The 18,631-nt window shown below is 40.0% G+C and overlaps 1 protein-coding gene across 2 annotated transcripts in view; it reads left to right on the forward strand.

Annotated features, from left to right (window-relative positions):
• The first annotated feature begins 250 nt into the window (after nucleotides 1–250).
• Nucleotides 251–18,631, forward strand: part of LOC137608722 (WD repeat-containing protein 70) — a 33,776-nt gene continuing 15,395 nt past the window's right edge. The window contains exons 1-10 of one of the 2 annotated variants that reach the window (XM_068335269.1): nucleotides 251–325; nucleotides 1,571–1,630; nucleotides 1,734–1,817; nucleotides 1,895–2,000; nucleotides 2,182–2,383; nucleotides 3,257–3,316; nucleotides 3,809–3,942; nucleotides 5,248–5,401; nucleotides 8,613–8,689; nucleotides 14,772–14,946. In XM_068335269.1, coding sequence (XP_068191370.1) covers nucleotides 301–325; nucleotides 1,571–1,630; nucleotides 1,734–1,817; nucleotides 1,895–2,000; nucleotides 2,182–2,383; nucleotides 3,257–3,316; nucleotides 3,809–3,942; nucleotides 5,248–5,401; nucleotides 8,613–8,689; nucleotides 14,772–14,946 — 1,077 coding nt within the window. In that variant the 5' untranslated portion in view covers nucleotides 251–300. Of the gene's footprint in view, nucleotides 326–1,570; nucleotides 1,631–1,733; nucleotides 1,818–1,894; nucleotides 2,001–2,178; nucleotides 2,384–3,256; nucleotides 3,317–3,808; nucleotides 3,943–5,247; nucleotides 5,402–8,612; nucleotides 8,690–14,771; nucleotides 14,947–18,631 lie in introns of both variants that reach the window. The other variant, XM_068335268.1, reaches the window with a different exon arrangement.

The raw sequence follows: 18,631 nt of genomic DNA on the forward strand, positions 1-18,631 counted from the left end.
GGCTCATAAATACAATATGTAGACTGCTACGATTTAATCCCTTTCCCAAACCCCCATACTTTTTTCAGGATTATTTTCGTTTTCATGCATAACATTAAACTTCTGAACATGCTGACGCTGTACTCCACATTAACAGCACCTATTCCAGACCCGGGTTTTCCAACGCTGAAACCAAACAACGCGAGAATAGCGGACGTAACGGATCTTCCTGTATAAACACCCCCCCCCCCCAAAAAAAAGAAAAACACAGAAGAAGAAATAAAACTTCCGGAGGTCAAAGGCAAGCTTTGTATTGAAAACATGGATGCCAACAAAGTTAACCAAGGTAGTATCGTTCTCATCTTCTAGCTGCTACAAGTTGATTTTTTTTAACTATAATTATTTAATGACTTGCCTGTCTCTCTCTCTGTCTCGTCTGTACGTCTATATGTCTAGACGGGGTTTTATTTCCACTTCCTCTGAGTTAGCTGCCTAAAGCTAGTATGCTAAAAGAAACATGTTGTTATTACTAGCTTATATGTTGACTTGTGTTCTTCGCGATAACATCCAAGTTAAAAACCGCAGTGAGCGTTAAAAGCTTAAGATATTCTAAATGATAGATTATTATGTTTGTTCAGTTGATTAGTCTCCTCCAGTCTGAAATGTTATTGTTAGCCAACAGAAAGTTCAAACGTGTTTTATTGTAAGGCCATCTACTATGACATTAACGTATATTCCACGCAATGAAATATATAATGCATGCGTTTCGTACTGATTTAATAGCACTTACAGGTATTTAAAACATCCTGTTTCCTTTGTGTACCTTATACGTCGCTTATTTAAAGCTTATGAATATGGCATTACTACGATTTGCAGTTGCAGTAAAAGCCTGTAATCAGGGAGCAAATTCTCAAAACAAAACAAAAACAGGGGCGATGTTTTTTTGTTTTTTGTTTTGTTAACCATGAATAAATAACCAATCCACAGACCTAGTTCTTTTTTGGTTAAAGGTTGGCCCTATGAATTTAAATTTTGTGCAACTGAACATTCATATTTAATACAAACTTAAAAAGACATGAAACACTTTATTTTCTGTGACATCCACAATGTGGAAGATGGCCTAATTACCAGTAGCATTTAAGGCCACGAATAAGGGCTGATCACACTAACACAGCAAGAGGATTTAACCTCATGTGAATGTAACATTAACACCCCATAGATTAACATTTCACACGTCACGTCAAAATAACTCAGCAAATATAAGACCGTGAACAGTCTGCTCTGTCGGACTTCATGTGGCCTTTTCCGCTTTACTGTTGCCGTGTCGTCTGCAGCGTTTTGTCCTTCTTTGTCCTTCTTTTACCCACATCTCTGTGATCTTTTAAGCAGGGAATACGAGCATTTACCTCAGCAGAGGTAGAGATCTAAAAACCGAGGGGGCATGATCCCTTCAGTGCCCCCGAACAAATCATACCCTGCCTATAGTTGAATCTGCTTTACTTATGAAGGAAAATGAAATATAATCACATGAAAAGAAAGCTGTCACAATTTTCACTTTAAACTAAAAATAAACATTGTGGCACTCTTGCAGCGTTGGTCAAAATGAGTGGTGATGGAGACATGGCATCTGTCATGGGATTCTCTGGCTTTGGTATGTATTGTTTAATAATTTGGAACTAAGTACATTTCTGACTTAACAAAGTGACATATCTCTGACAGTTACTGTGGAAGTAATTTTTCCTTGTTTCCTCCAGGTAAGAAAGCCCGCACATTTGACCTAGATGCTATTTTTGAACAGACCCGTCGAACCGCTATTGAGAGGAGCCAGCATGTATTAGGTGGGTATTTCAACAATTGTAGATGCTATACTATCTCCAGTGTACATGTGAATTTACTGTTAATATTGGTTCCCTAGAGGAGCGGCAGAAGGCTGAGATGGAGGAGGAAGGAGAGAGCTCAAAATCAGTCAAGTCATCAATCAACACTCAGAGAGACAAAGGTGCTGCTGCTGCCTCTTCTAGGTAACAAACTGTTCTCATATTCAGTTGTTTGAATTAAGTATTTTAGAGCTAGGTCTGGCTGTCGTTGCTTTAGAGGTTAATTTATTGTCTTCTATTACTGTGGATTGTATCATAAGTTTTTATTTTGACTGCCTGTTTATTTTTTGGTTGTCGGTTTTTTTTTTGCTCTTTTTCTTAGCAGTGACAGTGAAAATGACTCGGACTCAGAACTAATTGGGCCTCCACTGCCTCCTCAAAACATTACGCAGGATGACATTGATGGTGATGGGCGTGTGAGACTTCCACCAAACAGTACAGGTCAACATGATGAAGAAGATGATGAAGAGGATTCAAAAGATGATGATGATGACGACGACGACGACGACGACGACGACGATGATGATGTATGTCCCTCTTAATAGCAGGCATTACACATTACAAAAAACAGTAGTTTCGATTGTCAGACTTATCAAACTTCCCATGTGCTCTTAAAATCTTGTTTCAAGAGCACATTCTAGAAAATAGGCTGCTTCACATGTGTGTCTCTTCTGGTTATAGCACTTCATGTGCCTTTGGCCTCAACAACGAGAGGTGGTGCATGATGCACCAGTTGAACCCACACTAATGCAGTTTAAAGCAAGCAAACAAGAAATCCAGTGTTGAACTAGCCTTAAGATGTTATTACAGTACAGGACACATCGAAGACATGCCAATTTGTTTAGCATTACAAGTGAGAAATGTTCATGAGTTCAAGTCTGTTTATAATTGTTTTGATTTTATCTACAGATAAAAATATCTGTAGCAATAATTACCTGTCTTTTTAAAACATTGCATTTCATATTGCTCTAAAAAGGCTTATGAATGCGGCCTCTTGAGTACCTTATTCAATTCTCCAGTAGATGGCAGTGCATGAAAATATATATAACTATTTATACTGTACATCAAAAGAGGAGGTCAGATCTGAGCTTTTCTGGTCACGGACCTCTAACTTATGTTGTCTCAGGTGTGTTAAAGAGATGTAACGCTATTTTTTAATTCACATTAAGATTTTTTTCTCTCCCTCCCATAGGGAACTAAGTGTATCATAAATTTAGTTCAGATCCTAAACATTTGCATCCAATATCATAACCACTCCCAGAAATTTTAGTGTTGTAGCCTCTAAATTGCTAAAGTTTCATGTTTAGTTTATATCTTGGAGTGAATAACTTCTTCAAATTAGACTCCTAATCCAGCCTTATTCAGTTTTTCCTTACTTTCATTTGAATTTTCCAACACAGAATCCAGTCAAGAAGATCCCAGACTCTCATGAAATCACTCTGCAGCATGGCACCAAGACAGTAAGGAATTCTCTATGCACTTTGATTTTTCTTGTCGATTATTCAGCTCTATGGAAATATATTTCATGTCTATCTGTGACGAGAATAATGTTTTAGTCATTATACAAGTAAGTATCGTGTGATCAACACGATACTTACTTTATACTTTATTTATGTTATGAATTTATTAAAACAACTGACAGAGGATTAGTCCTTGGATTTTGGAACATTTTAGCAACAAGAGCAGCACCGTGTCTGTCTCCTCTGATATTTGCTAACATTGAGAAGAGCACATTTTTGTCTTCCATGTAAAATGTATCTGCTAACCAGTTTCAGATCTGATTAAAAAATAAGACCTAGTTATTTTAATTACACAAGAATAAATTTTAAATATCTGGCCTTGTTTATTCTTTGAGCTTTTAGAGATTTACCAACCTCTACAGCTGCTTCTCCTTTGCGCCTTTCCGCTCAATAGATTCTGTTTAGATTTAAATAAGGTGTTTGTCTTTGCAGGTATCAGCTCTTGGCCTAGACCCCTCTGGAGCCCGTCTGGTGAGTGGTGGGTATGATTATGATGTCCGCTTCTGGGATTTTGCCGGTATGGATCAGGCCTTGAATCCCTTCAGATCCCTCCAGCCTTGTGAGTGGTGAGTTAACTCTAATGAACTCGGTTAATTAGTTTCATGGAAACATCCAGTACACAAACTGGAAGTATGTGTGGCGTTACAGGTACACAAACATACACCATTTGTAGAGCTTCATTGAGCCTCATGTTAACTCTGTGACATCCTCTCTTATCATTCAAAATGAGGCTTTCAGAAGCGGATGGTTGAGACGTGAGCATGTTTGGGCTTTGTTGCGTGTTTATTCTGGGTTTCACAGAGGCCATTATCAAAGATCCAGTTCCCTTTTGGTTTTGGGAACCAGTCGGCTGAGCTGGAGCAGGCCTCTGCTTATTAACAGAAATTCATGCTACATTAAATTTGACCACAGTGTGATCCAGTAGCCTGTTTTCTTTATATTGAGCTTTGTATAGCTAGCTGTTCTGTACTGCTCTCCTGACCCAAAAAGGCAAGTTATGAACTCATTCAAATTAAAACATTAAGAAAATGAGCTTTTTCTTCTATGTTGTGAGCCTTTAAAGATGTCAAAGCCTCCCAGTTATGGTGTTCTTGCTTTTTCATTTCTGCAATTAAACTTCTATATATGTATAAATACAGTATGTGTGCACCCAGCATTGTTAGTGCTTTTTTATATTGACCTGAACTGCTTATCCAACTCAGGTTAATTGCTCTAGATATTTCTATTCCTTCAGATGTCTGCACTTTTTTGAATTATCAAATTAAATATGCCAAATTTTAAATTAAGAACATAAGGCTCACATATCCAGCCTGAAAACATTACATCTGGATTTGAGGTACTTTTTTATGACGCATACCTTATCCTATGTCTTGTGTTACATTTCTTTAATACCACATTATTAGTTGTGTTTGTTATATTTGACTGTTGCTCGTTAAATTTCAAAGAGTGTGTTATCATTCTTTCCATTTCTCTGTTTAACTGTGTCCATTGCAAGTCATAGATCAAAGAACCTAATTATCAGATGCACATCAGATGTTGTGCTGTTTTGTTTCTATAGCTACATGTATCTATTATTTGTTTTTGTCCCTGAACCCTTCCAATGATTAAAACCTTGTATAACTGTTTTTATTGGCGCAGAAGTCTTGTAGACTTGCAGATGACTTGCAAACAGGAAACTTGTCAGCACCAGAGAAGTGCAAACTTAATGTATCTACTCTAATCGAATGTGCTCTTCAATTCTTGTGTGTGTGTGTGTGTGTGTGTGTGTGTGTGTGTGTGTGTGTGTGTGTGTGTGTGTGTGTGTGTGTGTGTGTGTGTGTGTGTGTGTGTGTGTGTGTGTGTGTGTGTGTGTGTGTGTGTGAGCCCCTCAGCCATCAAATCAAATCCCTACAGTACAGTATAACAGGAGATGTCATCCTGGTAGTTTCTGGCAATGCACAGGCCAAGGTGTTGGACCGTGATGGCTTCAACGTCATGGAGTGTATAAAAGGAGACCAGTACATCGTGGATATGGTAAACACAAAGGTAAAGATCTCACCTGTAATTCAGAATTATTGCAACTTTGATTGCAGTTTATTGCTTTGGCTGTGATTATGAGCAGTGATAATGGAGTAGGATTAAAGTTCCGGCATTAGTATAAACATGGGTCTAATTATTAGACTTGTACTAACATTATAAATGTGCTCCACAACTAGAGTGGTGGTTGTTTGAGATGAGACATTGGTCGTTTACTTTTTAATTTCATGGTTTCCTTCTGTTTTCTGTTCGTAATAAGTTTGGAAACCCTGGATACTTAACGCCTATCTGATCTTCAAACAACATGTGTTTCTTGCCTGTCTGATCTTGAATGGTTTCAGATTTTGAAATGTCATTGTTTACGGATTTAATTTCTAACTTGCACATTCAGCTGTTACGGAGCAACATTCTCAATTACTTGAAGGTCAATTTTGAACACTTGATGAGTTGAAATCCAATTTTTCGTCTTTCATCTTTCCCTTTCGTCTGTGCTAACTCCTGAAGGAAATGTCCACAACTTGTGCTGCTAAGTTGTCCATTTTGACAACAAGCTAGCCCCTAACTGCTTTTCTTTACTATTTAGCACTAAACAAGCAGGGTATCATGGGTTTGGGACTTTCTGTGGCTTCTGTGGCCAAACATTATATACTGAGGGCGGCGAGAACAAACCACTTGAAGAAGAGACACTCTATCTCAATGGAACCCCATTGCCTAAATATCAGATGAATTCAAACAAACAATAATGAAACACACTAATACATGCACCCACGTCTATAGAAACAGCAGCATGCCCAAGTGTGCTAGTCAGAATGTGGAGGAATCCTCTCAATATTTAGTGGCAGCAGGCTGTATCCATGAGCTGGCCTGTTGTATGTGAGGATAATGGACTGTGCTTAGTGGCCCACCAGAGGTTTGTCTCAGGGGGAGAGGAACTCCGCATGCCGTGAGGTCTTTTGTGGTCCATCTCTTGCTTGTACCTGCATCTACAAAGGGGGATCCTAATTAAGAGACCATGTTTGGGTTTTGTTTTGTTTAAGGAAGCTGTATTGGTGGTCACCAACCATCTGTAGCAGCTGCAGCACATTTAGACATGGTTTATACCACCCATATGAATCACTTGAACAAGTGAAGGCCCATTTGTTGCAAGTAGTGTTTTCCTGGATGTCCTACATTCTTGGCCTGCACAGTCCCATCTGGAGCAGATGCAAGAGTTTGGTTCAAAGAAAATGTGTCTTGGCCAACTGACAATGTCCCAGTCAATTAGCCATGTCTTATGTGATAATTAATTCCTTGCTTCTGCTCTGGCTCTGTTGACATACAATGGCTTGCCTCCTACTTTAGTCCTACCATGTTTGGAGAGATTTGCTACACACGAATCTGTATTTATTCTTGCAGAAAGATGGCAAGATTAATGTGCTTTAAGAATATTTATTTTTGTAATAAAATTGAACAAAATTGTGACAAATCATGAGCAATTTTGGCATTACTGTATTGCAAAGTCTTCAAACCTCTTATTTTGTAAAACGTGCCACAAAATTTGAGGTGGGAGAGATAGTGGATATTCCTAAGAATCCTGATTGCTTAACAAAAAGAAGTAACACTAAACTGAACGATCTTTGGCTTTATTAGAACATTTTTGTAGAAACTATTAAATGGTAAATTCAGAGTAATAAATGTGTTATAAATATTCCTGGAACAAACCTAACTGCAAAAAAAAAAAAAATGAAGTGGGAGTATTTTTAAGCTATTAATTCTACTTTAAATCAGTAATTCCAGATGAGCAGTTTCCTGAAGGTTATGCAGCCATCAGCCAAAACTGGATCTAAGTTAATCCATTATTCCACAAGTAGATCAACTACTAAATTAATTTATAGATTATTTCTGCTTTCCTAAAATTAATTCTTTGAAAACAGAAACCTGCTGAACCTACACTAAATGCATTGGACATAAAAACAAGCTGTATTTGCCAGTACTGGCACTAGTAAGTCTTTTCTTGCTATTAGGGGGGCTTCTATTGTTGGCAGGATTTAACATTTACATGCTCTATACTTTTATGAATAGTAGTATGAATATCAGACTACTTCTCTTCAGTTTGTTTTCATTAAAACTTGAGGAAGAAGGAAGTTAGTGCCTCACAAAGCTCGTCTGATGAGTTGCACCATTTGTTTTGATGTAATTGACCGATATAGGGAAGCAGCCAGTCATGTCCTATTTGAACTTTAACCTCGTCCTGTCATGGTTTACCTCGAAACTTAAGAATCAATTTGTAATGAGTCTTTTTTAGTCACTAAAAAACAAGACGTACCTTTTTTATTGATCATTACACTGGTATGTTCGGAGTTTTGACAGTGAACAAGGAGGCCACTTTTCCTGATGGACACATACCGATGTCATTTGGTAAACTCTGCTTCATGCGAAGCTCCACTTTCTTGAGCATCCTATCAAATAGTGGTATGTCATGTTTGAAGCTTCTTTGCAGCATACTTAAGTGTTCCTCTCAGACCTGGTAGTGAGGGAGGCCTCTCCTGCTTTGAAGTCATTTGTCAAAAGTAATTCCCCTCAGGACTCTTCAAGCATTGGGAATGTCTCAAGGTTAGTCTTCTAGGAGATCACCGCTTGAGGCTATGACCCACCCTGTTGCACTGCTTTGCTGGCTTAGGGTAAAGGCCTACACTGAAGAAGGTCAGAAGTCATGGTTACTAAATTATCCTTTCTTTGGGAACCTGAAGTAGAGCCCTTCAAAGGGATGCAGATCAGGCAACATCATTTATGTCTTATGGGAACATGCGTCATTTCTCTGGATTAAGGCTTTATACTTGTGTGAGTCAGCAACACTGAATATGCTTTGTCACAAAAACACAACGGTGTTCCTTATATAATCAACTGGGGACCTTTAGCACGGTGGTTTTATCTGGAGACTCAACAAGATGGCAAAATACATCTTTGTTAATTCATCTGCGTTACTTTCTGCTGGCAAAACTTCACCTCTTAACAACTACAGTTGCTACAGCTGGTTTCTAAATATTACTTGAGTTTGTTGGGCAAGAGGCAGCCATGAATGTGTCCATGTTGCAAACCTGGTCAACAGTAAACCACATGAGTCACAGATGTTTGGTCCACCTCCGAGCGACTGGAAGTTAGCCACAGGATCTGGCCGGCAACAATTTAGTGCCTGTTAAAAGAGTGCAGTTTGTTAAGTTTTACTTTCTGCTCTTTGCAGGGCCACACAGCGATGCTAAATAGCGGCTGCTGGCATCCCAAGGTTAAAGAAGAGTTCATGACCTGCTCCAATGATGGGTGAGTGCTGTGAGCTCTGACTTAAAGGACTGATTATCAGAAGGATATTCATGTTCATTACTGTCGTAGCTACATATTGGATTGTGTATTACCAATAAATAATGAAAAGTCCATTAAGCGATAATAACTAATGAACTCTGCTCATTTTTATTAAGTTCTTTATTCCATGTGATTCATCAGTATGAATCGATGATCTTTGTAGGGTGTCAACCAAAAAAAAAAGGTTTGATGTACTGTGATCCTTTTCAGATGTGGTATTTCATTGTAACATTCATGGGATTCACTTTTGGAATTTCTTGATTGCTCGATCAATATTTATTTCCAAATATCCTCACAGATTATATCCCAGGAAAGAGCAGTTTATTGGCTCTTGTCACATTTTTTACTTCATGTAGCATGCAGTGATTTGAGATTTAACCATGATTTAGATAACAAAACATCAAACATATGTACGTATATCCTTTCTCCTTTAGAAATGGAGTATTCTCTGTCTTTCACTTACTTCAAAGTATCAGCAGTCCTGCGTGATGGGAAAGTTGCAGCCCTTTTGCCCTGCGTAGGTGTGGATGAATATTTGTGAGTGAATACGTGTGATCATGAGTGAGAACGCAGTGATGAGTCTAAGTGAGTGTGACAGGCAGCATTGCAGAAACCCAGGGCTATCATCATTAAGTGGAACAAGGGCCTGGCTTTGCGGGCAAGCCATGACCCAGTGTTTACCAGTGTTATTGCTCTCCCAGATGTGGAGGCCGGTTTATTTAGGTCTCATAGAGGCTCTGGAAATCCTCCCCTGGCACGTTAGCACTAGGTGTTGCCCCTGACTTTCAGGAGAACTAAAGAGAGGAGCTCAAAGGGAAGCATTCAAAGGCAGAGCAGCTGTGTGTGAGGAAGGGTCTCAGCATTACAGCAGCTCTGCAACCTGAGTGGTGGAAAGAGAGGGAGGGGGCTGCCTCGACTGGCTACAGGTGAAACATGTTTGCCTGTCCGACCTCATGTCAGATTGTTCCTATTGTCTAACTCAGTGCTTCTCAATACAAAAGGTATGTGGTGATTAAATGTGCACTTGACTTTCTTGACTGAGCTCAAACCTCCTGCTCCATCAGCCAGTCCTCACAACTGCCAGTGTAAACAGAACGTAGCTGCAAGGACGTAAACAGATGCCAAAAATAGATATCACATTATTTTAGTCATTGTTTTTGTTCTTGGGTCTCCATTTCAGAATTGAGCTTTTACGATCTTAGCTTGCAATTTGATTTATTCATATTTTGTATTTTTGAGAGCCATCGATATGAGAGTTTAGTGGATTTATCTCAACAAATGTAGCTTCGTGTTTCCAGCTCATTCCAGTTCTGAACACATGACGGCTTTTGCAAACTCACCACAACTTCCAAGCTTTCATTTTCTTTAACATTTTTTTAAAACTGCTGACTTAATTCCTTTCAAAATTACCTTTTGTAGAAAAACTAAACAAAAGAAGTTTGATTTATGTGTTTGCTTGATTTGCTGACATGCCAGCGTACTGCACTCTGCTATGGTGGTTTGTGGTGCCTCCTCCCTCTTAGCTCTGTTGGTAATAGTTCAGATTCTTCCACCCACCACTTCATGATGTCTACACATCAGTCCCATCCTTTGAACATCTGTGGAGTCTGCAGCAGAGCCCCATGGGAATGAACCAGCAGTTGGCCGGTAACACCAGTGGGGTGTCAACTATATCTACTTAAAATCAGACCTACATCTAGCTAGCTTTGTCTTCCTGTCCTAGTTTATGTAGTGTTCATTCAAATAGGTTATTAAGCATGATCACTGGACCGCCCAGCCTTTTAATTAAAGGCCCCTCTTCCTATTGAATCTCATTCAGGAGAACTACTTCCCAGCACTCTGAATGATTTCATTTACAGACTTTTTCCTCTTTGAGAAGAGGTGGATTGGACACAAACCTCTACTGAAGCCTAATAATGCAGAAGCAGGGTTGTAATGATTGTTCTTGCACACTGAAGGCTGACTAGAGGCCTCAGCAGAACTGACTGACTCAAGTTCAGGCAGTGAAAAAACATTTATGCTTGGCCTGGTGTGAACATGTCAACATTTCACATTCTTCTGTCATTGTGTTTGAGAGTTGTTGCGATTGTAAAAACGGCGAAATCTTTTCCAACATTATTAATGCTTGGTCCGAGGCGGCCAAATGTGTGTTATGCGCTGAGCCACTTTAACTGGTTCTCTGCTGAAAGACTGAACACCTGTTTGAAAACTGCAGATTTATTTCCGGGAGACTGAAGGCAATATGTGCTGGGTCTGCTCCCGGTGGAAGTATTTCTTTGGCAGGATTGGAGTAAACTAAAAATATGTCTGGGACATCATTTAGATGCAATGAACAATATTTTTATTCCACAGTTGTGGAATAAATTTCTGATTGATTCTGTTAAGAATTAACTTCATTGCACACTGCAGAAATGTTCAACTGCAATTGAGAGTGTGGGAAATTATACGTGTTTGTTTTTGAGGATATGATGAGGTTAATTCTTGTTTTTACTCATTGTAGCTTAATGGCGCTCCAGGAGAAGGATCAGAAATTCATCTTATGCTCTTTTTTGGATTGAAATTTTAACTTGTGGAACAGAGGGAAGGACAAGTGGTGACTTTCTGATTGGGACCACATGTTACTTCTGTTGGGTCTAAAGACATAGTTGTGCGTGTGTGCACACAAATACACAGGATTTGAGGAATGCTTCCAGGAGAATTGAATACTTGGGATTCTCTTTGTGCAGGCCTGCTATCGTGGCTGCAGCTGGATTTGGATGCGTGGTTGTATTCAAGACGACCCAGAGAGCAACATGGCAGGTCCTCTCACTGCTGGAGAGAAATCTATTTGTCTTTGTCATGCCCTCCAACCAAAAGGTTCAAACAGGGCTGATCTTGTGATGTGCAGCTTTAATAAGTCCGCGAAGGGGAATGTATTGTAATTGTCAGTGTTTGTGTGTTCATCCGTTTGTCTGTCCGTCCGTCCTGTCCGTCCGTCCTTTAGTCCGTCCGTCCTTTGAGAAAACTAGGTCAAGGTCACATTTTAACTTGTACACTCAGGAACCGGATAAGGTAGAAAGATGAGGGAGAAGGCCAGTGTGAGTAAGACCATAGATCAAAGCTAGTGCTTCGATCTACCTATGCTTTGATTTACCCTGACCTATAAAAGTAGGTCAGGGTAAAATTTTGAATTCAGAGACTGCAACATCCCGCAACCTACCCTAACCTACCCTGAAAGTAGATCAGAGTAAAAGTTTGAATTCAGGGGTGTCACGGGATGTTGCAGTCTCTGCCTTGGATCTAGTTTATGATGTTTTCTCTTTGCCAGGTAGTGGCCAGTGCTTAATGTGAGTGTGTTTTCTAGCTTTGCAGTATTTGCTATCTGTGATGAATCAATGGCTGCTGTGATCTACATAACTCAACAGGGATGCAGAGCTAACGCACCAGGTTCATCCACAGTCCAGATTATCTCTCACTGCCTGCCGTCTTACACTTCAAGTGTTGCGTATCCCGCTGACGAATGCACATACCATACCTTTAAGGAGCGCATTTATTCTTCTTCTTGGGTATGCAGTCATGGTTGACTTTTTGACTGGCAGGAACAGCCAGTTGTGTAGTGTTTCTTTTCTTACTATACTGAGTATGTGAATGCTTCCCCAAGGGGACATGATGGGGAGGCTCCTTATTGACCAGATTTCTTGATTAAATCCCAAGACCTGTCTTAAGGTCTTTTAGCTTGAGCCAAGCAATTTGTACTTGCAGTGTATGGTCACGCCCATCCTGTATTTATACACTGATTTTCAGATTTTGTATGAGCCGCTATCCAAGATAGAGCATCTTCGCTTTGAATCCATCTTTCTGATTGAAGATAAGTCTGGGAGGAAACTGACCGTTGAGCAACACAGCCAATAAACAATCATATAGTAGACATGTTTCTTTGTTAGCCCCCTTGTCTTCCTTATCTCATCTGTGAAAGTGATCCCATCACTCCACTGGGCCTGTAACCTGACACAGATAAAATCTGGGGCCAGGGGAACTGTCACTCTTCAGGTGCTGTGTGAACGACTGCGTTACCTTGTAAAGTGCACATGCATGAATGAGGATGTATGGGTCTCATTTTATTGCATTCACCTGTCTGGCTCTGAAGCGTTTGAATGATAAAAAGGGGACCTTAGTTTGAAGGGACCATTTACACATCAATGCAGTTATTACCTGAATCTTTCTTTTCATAACATACTTGAATATTTTGACATTTCCCTCTGTTCCTTTGCTCTTACTTTCCTAAAATAATCATGTGTTGAGAACCTGGTATTTGCCTCTGGAATGGGGTGCATCAGTTTAAATTGTGTGACATTGCAGCGTCAGAGCACCAGATATTAGAGCAGAAAGTTTTCAGTTTCCTGCCCTGCTCTGTGTCTCGCTCCTGACAGGTGAGAGTATGCACTCATGGTTTTGCTCGACACTGGTGGGCTCCAGCCTCTTTGCTCTATCGCCCCGACAGCCAGCGTTGCCATGTTTTGGAAAGATGCCTTACGATAAATAGCATTCCAGCTTTTGTGTGCTACGCTAAAGGTTACGTAGTCTTTATTGGCTTGACTGACGCCAACAGCCCTCTGTAAACAAAATAGAGATGTGTGCGTGAGACGGCAGGTGGACCAATTTGTCATCCAGCCCACGGCCATCACTCTTTTTCTTTGGCTTTGACACACACATATCTGCTCATGTAAACACTTACTGTACAACGCATCGAATGTCACGTCGATCTGAGAAACCTCTTTGTATCTTTTTTCCCCTTCGTTAACAGCTTATGCATCAAACAGAGTTTTATTTGACCCTTGCCAGTTCTCACCCAAACCATATGTCTTCCGTTGGCATTTGTATCACATTGTTAGACTTATCTAAACACAGTTGAGTGTGACTTCATACCTGGCCTTGGAGGAACCCTTGGTGGATGTTAGTCGTAGCTCTGTCTGTGTATTTATACTCCTCTGCTGACCTTACGACCCAAAGGTCAGGATGCTCACTAAAACTATCAGCAGGTCACAGACAGATTGGACACGCTCTGTCTGGCTTAAGTGTTTGTGTGGGTGTGTGAGGGGTTGTCTACACAAGTCAGGTAGTTCAGCGAATGCTTGTGACGTTTGAAGGCTTCTGAGGTCGATGGGGTGTTAGTGAGCTTCTCGTTTTATCCTGTCCACCATTAGTTTTGGTTTCTCATTCACAGTTTTAATAGATATCTTCTTTCATGTTTAACCTTCTTTATTGTGGTCACAGATGTCCTGAAAATATGTTGACCTTTTGGTTATTCTATAAAAGGCTAGGATGTATATGCTGGGTTGACATAAGTTCTGTGCAGCATCCCTCTCTTGGACATCCTTTAGACAGCAGGTCATGTCGCTGGGGTCAAAGGGGAAATGTTACGCCTTTTTTAACCTAAACATTGTGTTCTCAAATCATAATCCACTCTACTTTGAAATTTAAAGTATGTACACATTTAGTTTAAATACTCTTCTTGTTCCAAAGGTATTTTTGAATATCTTGATAATCTTTGATCAATTACTTAAGTTGTTATTATACTTTTTGATATAAACAATTTGTGCTGTCTTGTTGATTGATGGAAGTTGATACTGCTTCATTTTTTTCTTATAAAATAATTTTTTTATAAATTTTTTAAAATAAAAATACACACATACACACACAAGCATTCATACACACATTTTTGATTAATTTAATGTATGCTGTTTTTGATGATATTTTCTATAATTTTATTAGTCAGCATGAATTTAAGGTTTTTAATTTAAACAACTGAATTCCATTCTTAATCCAGTAATGTGAAAAGGGTTTTATTTAGTTGTCAAACTAATCTGCTGTGTTCTGCTGTTTGCCAGCAAATCATATGTTAATGAGAATTTCTGGAGCAAACTGTCTCTTTGTGCGACTGATTTATTGCATCGGCGGATGGTGTCGATGGCCATATCTGAACATATGTTTTGAGGAATAAATAGTTTTTGAGTGATTCACGACAGCTGGGTGAGGATAAATTACTTTGTGTGTCTGTTCACAGCACTGTTCGCACATGGGACGTGAAGTCGGAGAAGAAGCACAAGTCTGTGTTCAAACCACGCTCCTTTCAGGGGAAGAAGGTCATCCCCACGTGTTGCACCTACAGCCGTGACGGGAAGCTCATTGCAGCAGGCTGCCAGGATGGCACCATCCAAATCTGGGACAGAAACCTCAGTGTATGTCTTCAAACACACACATACTAAACACCACCATGCACAGTAGGTGTAAACATAGGTTGTCTGCTTTGTTATGGGTTCGAGTGCAGTCGATTCATGACATTAGGGTCATCTGGTCACAGGGCAAAGAGGTGAGAGTTCAATAAGTCACTAACCAACACTGACTGCAATTTCTGCAGCCATGTTAGAGGCTCTGTAATGAAGTACAATGGTGCTTTGAGCTAAATGCTAGCATCAACAAGGCACTAGCATGGCTCAAAATAGCCGATTACGTAACTGAAGTTACTGACATGCGGTGATTGAGTTGAATTACATAAAAGTCATTTGGGGGCCTAATTCCCCACTGTGAAAGTTCCACTATTAGTTAATGAGGCAATTAAGCGATCAAAGTGTTCATTCCATCCTTCAGGATTCACAGTTGAAGTAATAGTTGATCTTGGCTCTCGAATAGCATTTCTTTCCTTTGAGTTATTTGATAAATCGTCACCGTAGATAAAAATGGCTTCCTTTCAAGGCTGAAGAATGTATTTCGTTCATTTTTCGTAAAACACATTTTCTGGGCTGTTAAATGTTTTATCACTAGTGATGGTTACACCTTCAAGATAACGTGTGACAAATAAGAACAGCATGTCACCTAAGTAAAAACCAACTATTCTCTATGTTTTCATCTGCAACTTTCTAGCCCTGCAGCTACTGGCTGGCATTAGCAAGATAGCTGTATTAACCATACAGCTAGTTGTCCCTCTGGACTGGTAGCGCACAGCATGGGCAGGGTGTTGGTGTTCACTGGACTTAATAGTTTGTCTAGGTTGACACACACACTTTTTTTACACTGCATGTTCAAAAACACACAGCTGAACTCTAGAGCAGCGCGATGAAGCTATATGAACATAGCTTTGAAAAAGGTCCATCTCTGTGTGATGATGGTACAGAAGAGATTCACAGCGGCTGCAACAAGGATGAGGAGAGAAGAGAAGGAGATCCATCAATAGAAGCATAGAAACACTGTAAATTGGAACTACATTCATTATCTGTCTTAGTAGATTGAGTATTTATTTCAAATAAACCAGAGTATGATTGTTGGAACAAAAGAAAGAAAAATGAAGTTGGTTTGCGTGACATTTCTTTTGTTTCTGTTGAAATTAATGACGTGTGTTTTACCTCACTGTAAAAGACAACAACGCAATGAATCTTGTCTTTGTTTGGTAAGAGAGAAACTCTTTACCCCCCTGAACAGATGGTATGAGGCAAAGAGACGAGAAGAGGTGCACGTCTGTCTGAGATGTGGCTTAGGGGACCAGTAACAGTATTTTCAAGAATCACATTTTAGGAATAATTCCACTTTGGTTTTATATTACATCATTGCAAGTTCTCTCACAGGCATGGTTAGCTTTGTCCACGGTGTGAGAAATACTTTGTAGTTGCTAACTTGGGAGTCCTACAATGCTAAAAAAAAAAAGACATTTTAAGACAAGACATAAATTTGATGGAGGATTGCACACAGAATTTGCAAGATGCTTTGGAGGACAACCAGCCTCCAGAACAAGACATGTAGTTGTTTCTCTGCCCTGAATGTTTTGGCAGGTTTCCACTCTAATTCTTTTTGTTCCACTTCATATCCTTTCATATGACTGATCCCAACATGTAGACGGGGTTGAATGACTCTGTTATTTAGTATGAGAACAGTGACATGACAATTAAGTTGCAGCTAGTGAGTTGGAACGCTTTGATTGGACAGAAGGTCTCATCCTGACTAGTCAGATGGTAAGTAGGCTACAAGATAATTACTCCAACGATCAGCTTCATAATCAAATGACATAAAAAACACGTCACAAAAGCATTTGTGCTTCCATGTGTTCACGTTGTAGAGACTTCCATTTTTCCTCCACTGACCCATCATCCCACTGCTTCGGCTACTCAAAGCAGCAGGCTGTGTGTGATTGAGTTGAAGCTCTCCAAATTTATTACCCCTCTTTTTCCAAGCTAAATATTTACCCTGCATCCCAAGGCAGCTTACAATAGTCGTGTCTGTTGCCTGACCACTGGAGCCTATCCTGTCTGAATGGCTCAAGAATTTAGCTGGTGCCCTCTTGCCCTAATCAGCAACCTGTGCTGCTGATTCGAATTGAGCCATAAGCCAAAAAAGGAGTTGACCTCCTGATGCTTTTATTGGTCCTCCCTCCCTCCACTCAAAAGAGTCTCCTCTTCTATCAGCACTATTACTCATGGCCAGAATATGCGGGCAGATCAATCACGATCAATCAAGTACCTGACCTTGATCTAGAGCTCAGTCTGACAAGAAGCTATTGAGGTTGACACATTGTGCTCTTGAACCCTGACATGAGTTGATTGATCCTATGATGGGGGAGTCAGGAAGGTCCCTTTTAGTGGACTTCCACAGAGAGTGATTGCACGCTCATTCTCTGACCACAGAGGTTAGTACCAGAATTACAAAGCTGCGTGCGAATGGCTGCCAGGTAATGCTCGCTCTGAAAGTCGGTGCATTGAAGGTGCGGGCCTTTGTTCAGAAGCATTAAAGCAGAGACCTGGAGAATGTAATGATGTCATTCATAGACTTAAATGTTTCAGACTTCAAAGTGGGACCCCAGACGAGGTGGTTTTGATAAACTCCCCCCAGCGCAGGGGTCTTATCAGGAGCGAACTTTAACTTTTTTCTTTTATGCATTTGACTACTTTGTAACTCAGTTCAAATGGGCTTCATTTTTCATCTTTTGTAATTCTTGCCTCCAGCTCATTGTGTTCATCGGACTATATGCTCACGTTTCACTGCCCAGCACCCTGTTTTTACTCCGGTCAGGCATTTTATCATCACCTACTTACACTGACTACGGCTGCTTGCCAGTATATCATGTACAGGTTACTAGTTTCCAGTTACACTCAACACAGTAATGCAGTGTCGCTCTAACACAATCAACGAGATTGAGGTGGATTACAACATACAGTCATGGTTTCTTTAAGTCAAGTGTGTGTAGGATCTGATAACCTGGTTTCCAAGGCTGTTCAAAGACAGTTGACAGTACATATAAATACTATAAATACATATACTGTGTGTATAGGTACATATATATATATATATATATATATATATATATATATATATATATATATATATATACATACACACACACAGTATATACTGTATATATAAACAGGATCTCTATTCTGTAGCTTCCCCGACGACTTCCTCGTGTCACATAGTGTGATCATCCCTCCTCTTCACACACCGTGAAAAACAGGATGTGCTTTTTATCAAGTGAATCCTACCAAGACTGTTGTGCATAGTTTGTGGCTGAGACACAGAGGAGTACAGTTACTTTAATAGAGGACATTTTCAAATTATGTGGACAATGAGTCCAATGTGATCCTCCAAACATGCAGACGCATTCTTCACCATCGCCGCTTGTTCATTTCCCTGAAAGATCAGAGCAGCTGTTTAGGACATGATCGGTTTGGCCACCTGACCCGCAGAAAACAGCAGAGGTCAGAATGAGACGTTACGACTGCCTGCACAGTGGGCATCATCAAGTATTTCAGGTGTGTGGTTGTAAAAATATGGAGGTTGGGGAAAGGCAGAGGGTTGCAGTATTTATATGACGACACCCACATACTGTGGTTAGGAACAGTTGCCCCTCTGGTAGATTGTGATCATAGTCTTCTGGGGATG

This window comes from Antennarius striatus, chromosome 15 (genome assembly GCF_040054535.1).
Source record: "Antennarius striatus isolate MH-2024 chromosome 15, ASM4005453v1, whole genome shotgun sequence".
NCBI classification, from domain to species: domain Eukaryota; kingdom Metazoa; phylum Chordata; class Actinopteri; order Lophiiformes; family Antennariidae; genus Antennarius; species Antennarius striatus.